Raw genomic sequence first — 10,487 nt, forward strand, 5'->3', positions numbered from 1 at the left:
CGCGGAGCCCAGGAAGGTCTGGGCTCAGGAGCAAAGCCCCAGGAAGTAGCCCAGGCACGGGGAACCTCCAGGGCTCCGAAGCGTCTGGGAGGGCGCCCCTGTAGCGATGGGGGGCAGGGAGGGGCCCACACACGGGGGGGAGACACGGTCTGAATGGAAAGCGGTCACGGCTTTAATTCCGGCCGGGACCCAGGGGCCCGCCCGCCCACCCACTCTGCAGCATGACCGTTTACAAAAATAAGTACGAAAAAAGCAGTAACTCTTTAGCGATCGTGGAATTAATCTGACAGTTATTAAATGTGTTTAAGCGTCTGGCATCTCTGTAAGTCGCACCAGGGAACTCAGAAGCACTCGGTTTGGTCTGGGAGGGAAACCGGGAGGAGCACGGCCCGTCCCTCTCGCGTGCTCGCCCCGCCCCTCACATTTCTGAATCCGCGTACATCCCGTTGATTAAATAGTCCACCTGCGTGTAGCCCTTCTTCTTGTAGCTCTCGTAGGCTTGCAGGGCGAACAGAACCAAGACCGTGGCGAAAAGGGTCACCCCGAGCAAGAGCACGGCCAGGAGGACACTCCTGTTCACCGGGGACAGGGGCAGGGGGTTGGTGGTGACCGCCAGGTACTGGCCTTGGGTGCTGAGCTGGCACGAGTCTGTGGTTGGCACCTTAGGGTCCCCTGAGCTCCCGGGTGTCGGGCTGGTGGAGGCAGTGCCGCCTGTGGCCTCAGGCGGCACCTGCTCTGGCGTGGGGGGCGTGCCCGGGCCTGTGGTCCCCTGGGGAGGTGGAGCGGGGCTTGACGGTGTCATGGGAGACAGAGGCTCCACGGCAGGCGTCCAGCTGGCGTGAGGCCCAGAAGCTGGCACTGTGCTGGCAGCTGACCCCCCCTCGGCTTGTGTCTTGGTGGCTGTCACTGCTGGGGTGGACGCAGAGGCCACAGAGGAGAGGGTGGACGCTGCGGTTGCGTTCGTGAGGGACGGGGTAGTGGACCTACTCGCTGTCTCTGCCACCGGTTGGGCAGTCGACGCCTGGGTGGTGGGGTCTCCTAAGAACGTGTTGGGTGTGTGGGGACCCACGGAGGGCGGGGGGCTCGCCGTGGAGGGGCCGGGCGTGCGCTTGGCAGGGTCCTGTGTGCCCAGGGGGCTGCTCGCCTTTGCCGAGGAGGCGGCAGCCGTGGGAGTGCTGGAGGCCAGTGGCACCAGGGGGGTAGCTCTCGGCGACGTGCTGCTGCTGGGCGCCTGGGTGCGGGGGCTGGTGAGAGCGGCCGCGGAGGACGGAGCTGGCCCAGGGGGCGTCGGGGAGGGCGGCGTGGGCTGCCCGGAGGCCGGGAGGTCAGGGCCACCTGCCACAGTTGCCGGGGTGCCCACATCTGTCCTGGGTGCGCTCCCCGCTGTGACCGCGAGAGGGCTGCGGCTGGCTCCCAGCGCCCCTGCGGCCGCCGGGTCGGGAGAGGGGGGCGTCGTTCGAGCGGTCGTTGTGGTGAAGGCGCTCTCCGCTGCTTCCCTGGGGGTGCTTTCCGGGACCACGCTGCCGCCCGTCCGGCTGAAGGCTGGGGGCCCTTGAAGTGAGGAAGGGGAGAAGATGACACGCTCACGCTCATGGGCCTGACTCGCCGCCCCGGGAGAGAAGGGCGGCGCATGCGCACAGCCTCCCGGGTCTGCGCGCCGCCCGGCCGGCCCGCCCGCCCGCAGCCCGCAGCCCGCAGCCCGCAGCCCACCGCGGAGGCACCCGCACCGCGCCCGTGAAACCGCTCTGCCCTCTCGGAGCCTCAGCCCACGGGAGGCCTGAGAGCTTCACGTTTTGATCCAATTCCCAAAACAGCAGACAGAGAGGAAAGCCTCACGGGACAGGCGTGATTCACCAATGAAAGCCCCCCGGACACACCCAGGCTTGCGGAGCGGACAGACCGCGGCCCCGGCATCTCCACGGCGGAGGCCTCTGGGCTTTGCGGCGGCAGCGCCCGCCAGAGCGGAAGTGCCCCCGAGAGTCTGAGGTCTGAATGAGTGACCTCCCCGGTGGAGACTTGGTTTCCAGAAGGAGGTTCCGCAGTGCCAAGCAGGGGACCCTCTCAGGGTGCAGAGGCCTGGTCCCGCTGGGGGCTCCCCACCTGCACGGGGCCTGGAGCTCAGCCTGACAGCCCCTCTCGGCCCAGCCCGGGGGAGCCCTTCCCCGGGGGCTCGCTGACACCGCCCGGGGCTGAGGGTGCCCGAGGGCCACTGTGGGCCTGTTGGGCAGTCGCCCAGCTCTCTCACTCACCTGAGTCCTGGGCGGCCACTAGGCGTCCAGACAAGGATAAGGAGGAAACGCAAGCGAGCACAAGGGCGGTCCACATCTTGTGGGTGAGGCGGGGCGAGGCTGGGGCGGTCCGCGAGGCCCCCGGCGGGCTCCTCTCAGGCTGCGCACAATGCCCGAGGCTTGGCTGAGGATCTGAGGTCGAGAGAGAAGGCGTCTGGTCAGCAATGCACAGCCTGGCCCAGGCCGCGGGTGTGGCTCCTCACCCAAGTGCAGGGCTCTGGCGGGGCCCAGCGTGCAGACAGAGCCAAGTGCCTCAACCAGGCCCGGCGTCCAGGAAGAGCGCCACGTGTCTCGGCCACAGCGGCCGGGTGCGCTGACCAGTGTCTGCCCTCGACAGGTCTGAAGCACTTCCTGACCCGACTCCACGCGGAGCCCCGGTCCCCGAGAGCGCCCACTTCCCCGCCCCACAGCTCAGAGTTCGACAGAGCGGTGGAGAGGGGCCGAGCCCTCCCCCTCCCTTTCTCCCGTGGTCTGCAAGACTCGGGGCGGTCCCAGTGCGCTCCGCCCCCCTGTGCCCCCGACCACGCCCTTCACACGGGCGAAGCCCCTGAGCCGGGCAGCCATTCGGCCACCGTCACAACCCTTCCACCTGGCCACCACTCCACTGTCCAGGGTTCCGAGGCCTGCTCAGGTGCCAGGCAGCCCACTTAGGACAAAAGGTGGAAGCCACACAGCTCCCTCCTCCAGGGAGCCTGCCGCCCCGTGGGAGTCCCCGTGGAAAGAGGCCGCTGCAGGTGACATGGAGCAGGGAGGCACCAAGGCGACGGCAGCGGGCAGGACTGGAAGGGTGAGTGGGAGGCTGGTTCCCTGGGTGGCTGGACGAGGGTGGGGGGGGCGGGGCCCCGAGGAGGCACTTCATCCAGGTGGCGGTGCCAGGGGAGGTTTCCTGGGGAAGCGACACCGGGGCCACGCTCTGAAAGATGGGTGGGGGTCACCTGCTGGGGGCCAGTGGGAGAAAGCCACAGATCAGCAGGACCAGAGGCCACGGGGCAGCGTGGTGACTTCTGGGACCGGACGGGAGTGAGAGGCCACCCGGTCCGGGTGGGAGGGGGGGTGTGAGCACTAGCGAGGGGGCGGCAGGGGCAGGCCTCACCAGGAGCTGGCTGCCCAAGTGCAGAGTGCACGGGGCTGAGCCCATGCCCACCCTGGCTCCCTCCCGAGGGCGGGCTGGGGCTCCTCCCTGCAGAGCTGCAGTTGGGGGGGCTGAGGGGCCAGGTGACCTCAAGTGTCCGTCACTTTACGTCCTGCTGTGCCTGGCTGCCCCCCGGTCCTGTCCTCACCCTTGCCCAACGGCCTGAGTCCCACCTGGCCACCTGGAAACCCGGCCCTCCCCGGGCAACAGCCCGGCCACACTCAACCAGCTCTAGTCCCACGGCTGACCACTCGACATGGGCACAGAACCCAGGCCTGCTGGGAGTCTAAGGGCAGGCGACGGGAATGGGGCTCCCGGACGTCCCTCCAAGGTCAGTGCTGCCCGAGGACGGCCTAGGCCTTCGGCCCTCCCACTGGGCCCTCACTGCGGAGGTCCTGAGTTCACAGGGCATCCTGGAAGGGAGCCCCGAGGACACTGGATGGAGACGCCCCGGCCGGCCCCTCACCCCAGGACGGACGCTGGATGCCACCATAGCTCTCTGTGGCCCTGCAGCCGGAAGAGTCACAAACGCATCACTTCCTAGCACCCCGACAGGGCCCTGATCCTCTTGCCCCGCCCCCACGGCTTCCCAAAAGACCCTGGTAACCCACAAGGCTGACCCCGCCTCCAGGGCTCAAACCCTGTACCACCCCTGCACAGCCCAGAAGTGCCTTCACAGGGCCGAGGCGGCCTTCCAAATCTGGCCCCCACTGGCCTCTCCCAGGCGCACGAAATACTTGTCACTCCCAACCCGGAGCCCGGCTCAGCCATCGGCCCACAAAGGCAGCCCCCGTGGGGCCTAAAGGGGTGTTTACAGGGGGTCACACAGTGGCTTTCTGCCCCCTGGGATCAGCAGGGGCTGCTGTAGGGGAGCCGGAAACCCATCCGGCACAAACCCTCCCGGGGGGCTGCCGCACTCCCTGAGGCCCTGACCCCTTCCCAAGAGTCACTGACTTGTATGTAGCTTCATCCTGCATTTTCCTTCCACAGTGGCCTGGAAGGGTGCCCGGCCCTCACAGGTGTCGAGAGTCACTCGGCCCTACCAACCACAGATTTGCATCTGCCTTCTCCAGAGCCAAGGCGCTGCTTGATCTGCTAGGGGCGAGTGGGGGTGGGGCGGGGAGAGAAGGGGCAGACACTGCCGCGGAGGCCAGAACCGAAACTGGAAGGTCTCGGGCACCGTGGACTCCCCGAGGCGCTGCAGCTGGGCTCTCGGTGAAGGAATGTATTTAAAGGGCTCTCTCCGGCCAGTCCCCCGCTGCTGAAGGAGTGGCCCCATGCCGGAGCCTGGAGCCGGGGGCCACTGGGGCGGGGTGATGTGCCAGGGGCTTCCCGATAGCAACCCGGGCCCGGGCCCTCTGGTGTTCCCCCACCACAGGTCTCTAGAGTAGAGTTGGCAGACATTTTCTGTAAAGAGCTAGACAGCCAACAGTTTAGACTCTGTGGGCCACGCAGCTGTGAGTGGAGGATATATATGTACACGATGGGTATGGCTACGTCCCAATAAAACTTTATTTGCAAACACAGGCGGCAGGCAGGACTTGGCCCGCACGCTGCAGTCCCTACCTGCTGCTCAAGCAGCAAACTGCAGGGTTCCTGGATGAGGCAGAGGCTGATTTGAGTGCTGAACGGCCTTCCTCCTCCCCGCCTCACCCGGAGTGGAGGCGGACGACTTAGGCCTGGGGCCTGGGACAGCCTCTGGTTGGTTGGTCGGTGTGCCCCCACCCCCCCGGCCCTTCGGGGGTGAGGGGCCCCCTCCGCCCGGGCGTCAGTGAGCTGCTGCGCACACGAGGGGCTCCCACAGAAACTATTATGCTTCTGTGACGTAGGCCGAGGCTCTGGTGGTGAGCGGATGAGGACCACAGACAGCCACTCGGTCCCTCCTGTCCCCGCCTATAAACCAACCTCCTGGAGGACCCCAGAAGGCGGAGCCTCTGACAGGAAGAGCCACAGACCAGGCCCCTTTCAACTGCTGGAGGGCTCGGCTTTCTGCGCTTTGCCATCTCTCCTTTCCCCTCGATGCTCCCTGAGCTTGCAGAACCCCCTCAGCGTCTTCTCTGAGCTCACTGTCCCATCACCAAGCAGGTGGCCCTGGCTCTCAGGGCTTCAGACACTCACCAGAAGCAGGTGCTCAGGGCGTGTTCCCGGGCTGGGCCATCTTCCTCCTCGGAGAGCGGCGGGCTTGGCGCCGTGTGCTCGTCAGGTGAGGTCTGGCTTTGCAGGAGGCGAGGGCGGCTGCGGGGAGCAGTCCCGGGCCGCGGCATGCTTTGTGGCACATGGGGGACACAGGCAGACGCTGCGCTCTGCTAACAGTCGCATCCAGGGTTGGAGAGGAGTGCCGCTCCTAGGAAAAGCACAGGGGAACCAGCCAGTGAGCAGGGGGCACCGGACAAGCAGCATTCAGCAGGCACCGGGCTGCGAAGCGACGCCATGACGTCAGCACTTTCAACGCCCCAGCTCCTGACGAAGCACTTTCCACGGCCGCCGCTTCTTGCACGGAAGCCACTGGACAGCTGCCCATGGGCGGAAATCTACAGAGCTGTTCACAGTGGCGTTACTTCTACCGGTAAAAAACTGGAATGATTACATAAAATATGGTCCCATCCATATGTAAAATACTATCACAGCGATTAAAAAAAATACAGAAATTTCAGCCCTGGCTGGTGTGGCTCAGTGGACTGAGGGCAGGCCTGTGAACGGGGCCCCCAGTAGGGGGCGCATGAGAGGCAACCACATAGTGACGTTCCTCTCCCTCTCCCCTCCCCTTCCCCTCTCTCTAAAAATAAGTAAATAAAATCTTTAAAAAATTTTATACCAGAATGCTAATAACAGTTACCCCTGGCTAATAGATTTACAGGTGATTTTCATTTTCTACTTTGTATTTTTTTTTTAACCAAGTGTGTCTCACTCTTGGAAAACACTTCTGAAAGGCTCCAATGAAAGAAATCAACGTCTTATTTTCTTCAAGTACCTGGAGCAACCAGGCAGAGGAGGCCTGATGGATATAGTTTCACCCACAAATTTTATAGTTCAGAGGAATGGCATGATCCACACGACAGGAGATGCATTTTTCTAGGAGCCGACGGAAACCGCAGGAACCCGGGGGCACAGCAGTGAGGCGAGGCTGTGCCGGCACAAACGCTTCTCCCGTGCTGGGCAGTTAATGTGCGCTCCGGACACGAAGGAGACCGGTCCCTTCCTCCAGCGGCAGGTATGTGATGCCGCAGGACCGCCATGGCCCACTCCCTAACACAAATGCCCCCGTGTGCACACACCTGCATGCATGCACAGGCACACACATGGAGTGTGGAGTCACACTTGTGTGCACACAGCTGCAGGCATAGCCGTGCGCACACAGCTACATGTGCACGCACACTGCCACACGTGTGCCTATGTAAGTCACACCCATGTGCGTGTGCAATCACACAGTTACACACACAAAGCGAGTGCACCCGCGGAGCATCTCTACAAGGCTGCTCCGGAAAACTCCACGAGCTTCTCCGTTAGCTTCTGCTGGATGCCACTCCCTTCTGCTTGTTCCCTCCCAGCGCGGGGAGCCGGCCCTCACTCCCACAGCACCGGGAATGGCGGGGGATGGGCCCTCGCCGTGCCGGGACCTCATCTCTCTGGTATGGTCCTGCCTCCACTTTCCACCGGCACATTCTAAATGTCAGCATTCACTTGTGGGGACCCGCGCTACCCTGGTGAGCTGACTCACAAGAGACGAACCATTCACGAGATTTAAAATACTAGTTTCCCCTGCAAAAGCTTTGGTGAACCTTACAAGAGGGTCTGGCCAGTTATGATTACCTGGAGACTAGACAGATCAAGGTCTCAGACCACGAGAGATGAAAAGCAAAGAGACTGCTGGGGCGGGACGGGAATAAGCAGGAAAGAGTGAAGTCGGTGTCAAGTGAGACCAGGGCAGATGGAACGACAGGAGACTGGGCTGGTGCTGGGAGTTCGCCCTTTTCAGGGGTCAGCTCCCCACAAGTCTTGCAGAGAAGAGAGAGCGCCCCCATGAGCCAGGAAACTCCCCATCAGAAAGGCGTGGTGTCCACTTCCTGATTCTCCTCTGACCCTTGACCTTGTGATGCCTCTCAGCACCTCCCGTCTCCAATTCCTCGTGTTCCCAACCTGGGCTGGATTTTAAACTCTTTTATGAATCTGTTTGTCACATGCAGGACGCCGCGTGCAAGGTGCATACAATCAGACTGCAAACTGCTTCACTCCCTTCTCTGGCTTCCACGGGCTCCTGAGATCCGACACAGGGAAGCCTCAGGCTTGGCAGGGGCCACACGTTCCATCACTTTGGTGACACTTATCAGCAGCGACGTGACCCTAGTCCCCATCCAAGCTGGGGCGACCACAGGTACCAAGAAGTAGGGACTCTGAAGGCAAGTTCAGGGCAGAGCACAGACACCCATGCTGACGTATCACCTGGCTGAACTTCCATAGCAGAACCCAAGGAACACGGGCCGTGTACAGAGACACTGTCCTGTGGTTCAAAGGACGCGTCTCTGTGGCAGATGGGAACCTGGAGCAGTAGAGACTGTCTTAATTACACGGCTGCTTCCGGGTCTCTGGCAGTTTTGGTATCACGGTTAAATGCTGGTCAAGGGTCTGGTTTTTCTTGGCAAGGTGGGTAAACTTGACATCGCTTTGCCTGTTAGGCAAGACTGGCATAGAAGCGGGAAAAGCCTGTGTTGTAAATCCTTTCCTCACCGATTTTACTGACATTTTTAGAGATGCTTCCCTTGGGGAGAAAACAAAGTGTTATAGGCAAAATTGTAAATGCCACATGTGTGTTTCATGGCTGCCTTGTGGATGCTGCTTCCTCCATCAGCCTCAGGGAAATGCACAGGCTAAGCGGCCCTCCAGATTCACCTGGGGGGAGATGGGCAGGTAGATGGAAAAGGACAACCCCCCCAGGGTAGAAAGGGCCTGAGGGAGGTCTGGGTCACCTAAAGGGCCCCCTTTTCTGTGAGCTCACTTCTTGGGGCCCGGCCTTGCCCCTGGAGGATCTTTCGGTTCCCGCCCAAATAGGCATGTCTCAACATCCCCATCCTCTGATCCCAAACTGGAACAGCCTGGGTGTGACCCTGCCTCCTACCTCTGGGCCTCCACCCAAGCTCCTTTGGAGTCTGGGCTCCCAACTGACTCCTCCTGCTTCTTCCTCTAGCCTATTCCTTGGCAGTATGGTTGAAAAAGGGACCACATACGGAACCTGAGAAGCTCAGGGGAGGCTGGCAAGGTAACTAGTTGGCATGGTCTGAAATGAAAAATTCCTCATTAAATGTGTACTCATGTCCTAGGCCTACGGTTTCCTCGACAAATTACCTTACGCGAGCCTGTCTATGGTCACTTTACATCTAAAATAATGCACGGCCAGAACATCAGTCACCTCCTTTTGCAGACCCTTCAGGGCACGCCCACCGCAGCAGAACCCAGAGACCCTCGTGGTCATCTTGTTCCCCGAATACTGTCTCTATGTGCTGTAAATCATGGACTAGCCTGCACCCGTCAATGCAAAAAAAGTATGTGTCTCTCCGTTTTACTTTTCATTCAACCCCAGAGATTCCCCCACTTTCCCTCCTCCTGGCCCCGTAAATCCACCACCAATGAATGTCATGGAACCCGCCTTTAAGCAGCAGAGCTGCCCTCCTCCAGAGCATTTTCTCAATTCCTTGAGCTTTTGCTTCCCAGCAACTGTCATCGGTTTGGCTCAAATAAACTCGTAAAAACTCTTTACCGCTTTGGACGGTTCTTACTGGACGGGCACCTCCGTCCTCATCATCTGGCATCGGGTGCCCCCAGTCCCGTTTTCTCCGGTCCCCCTCCTCTGCCTCTCGTGCCCCCATTCATCCTCCTGCCCTCTCCTCCTCTCAGCCCCGAGACCCTCCGGAGCCGTGACTACAGCATGCCGGAGCGCAGCGCAGAACCCTTACCCGGGCGCGGCAGGCCTGCAGAGGCCGGGCGGCCCTCGGACGGCGAAGGCACCCCCGGTCCGGCGTGAGGACGTGGCGGGCAGCAGGGCAGAGCAGCCCGGAGCCAAAGTGCTCGGGACAGCCGCCCTAGGTCCGCCCCGCCCCGGCCGCCGGGAAGTGACGTCACTGGAAGGCGTGTCGGGGGCGGGGCGGGCAGCCTCCCGCAGGCGCAGGGATCCGCTAGGCGGTGCCTGGCGCAGCCGGATGCGAGCCGGAAGCGAGAGGCGTGCCTCCCCAGGCCCCGCCCATCGAGGGCGCGGCCCAGAGACCGCCCCCAAGCGGCCGGAATTGGCTATTCCCGACAGGACCTGGGCGGAAGTGGTCCTTCCGTGGTCTCCGCCGCCTAGATGTGAGCACTTTCTTGCAGCCACCAGAGTGCCAGGCCCGGGCAGCGTCAGCTCAGGTGTGCCCTAGTGGTTCACAGGGGTCGAGCACGAGGGAGTGACCCTCCCATACTCCTGCCTTCCTCCCTCATACTTGATCCAAGCCCTGGGGGCCTGCGTTGGGCGTGGGCTGCTGGTAGTAATGGTAGGGACGGCAGCTTACAACTTGCCAAGCCTTGAGCTTGTTCCGTGATTTTTCCTACAGGTTCAGTGATTTAATTACAGCAATAGTACTGTGAGCTGTACTCTTAGCCTCCATTTTGCATATGCAGAAAATAAGACTTACAAAACGTTTTATAATTGTCAGCCTAGGGATAACAATGGGGAATTCGAGTTTGGGGAATGGGGAATTTGCTTATTTCAAAGGTACGTTAACTTAGATGCACAAGAACAATGGGCAGGGTCTGCTTAAGCCAGTAAACCGTTTACTGAAGACGCTATGTGCCTTGGGCGTGACTATGGACATGACCTGCCCAGTTAGACGTTTATGATCAGATCACCCTGTGAGGTTACTTTCCATAGAACCCCTTTTTCCGTCCACACGTGGGAATACACCAAGGGCTCTATTTTCAGACAGTTTTATAACCTGCCTTGGGGTCTTCTGGCAGGAAATGGAGGCAGACAGAAAACTGAGGGTGCACAAAGACAGGATGCACGTACCATCTCTGAGCTCGGAACACCAGCAATTTAGAGCTAT

At 61.3% G+C, this 10,487-nt stretch overlaps 1 protein-coding gene across 1 annotated transcript; it reads right to left on the bottom strand.

Moving 5' to 3' along the window:
* Positions 1-242: 242 nt before the first annotated feature.
* Positions 243-9,527, bottom strand: C6H11orf24 (chromosome 6 C11orf24 homolog). The gene is made up of 4 exons (XM_028516782.2): positions 9,369-9,527; positions 5,539-5,764; positions 2,250-2,420; positions 243-1,551 (listed from the first exon to the last, which is right to left on the bottom strand). Exons 3-4 carry the CDS (start codon positions 2,323-2,325, stop codon positions 419-421), a joined length of 1,209 nt encoding a protein of 402 aa, XP_028372583.1. The 5' UTR covers positions 2,326-2,420; positions 5,539-5,764; positions 9,369-9,527; the 3' UTR covers positions 243-418.
* Between the last annotated feature and the right edge of the window lie 960 nt (positions 9,528-10,487).

The sequence above is a fragment of the Phyllostomus discolor genome, chromosome 6 (assembly GCF_004126475.2).
Source record: "Phyllostomus discolor isolate MPI-MPIP mPhyDis1 chromosome 6, mPhyDis1.pri.v3, whole genome shotgun sequence".
Taxonomy (NCBI): domain Eukaryota; kingdom Metazoa; phylum Chordata; class Mammalia; order Chiroptera; family Phyllostomidae; genus Phyllostomus; species Phyllostomus discolor.

What these genes read in the sequence shown, in the direction of transcription:
- C6H11orf24 (XM_028516782.2), bottom strand. Translation starts at nt 2,325, where the DNA reads ATGTGGACCGCCCTTGTGCTCGCTTGCGTTTCCTCCTTATCCTTGTCT. An exon ending in AGTGGCCGCCCAGGACTCAG is followed by an intron (nt 1,552 to 2,249) that starts GTGAGTGAGAGA and finishes CCTCACTTCAAG; the next exon opens with GGCCCCCAGCCTTCAGCCGG.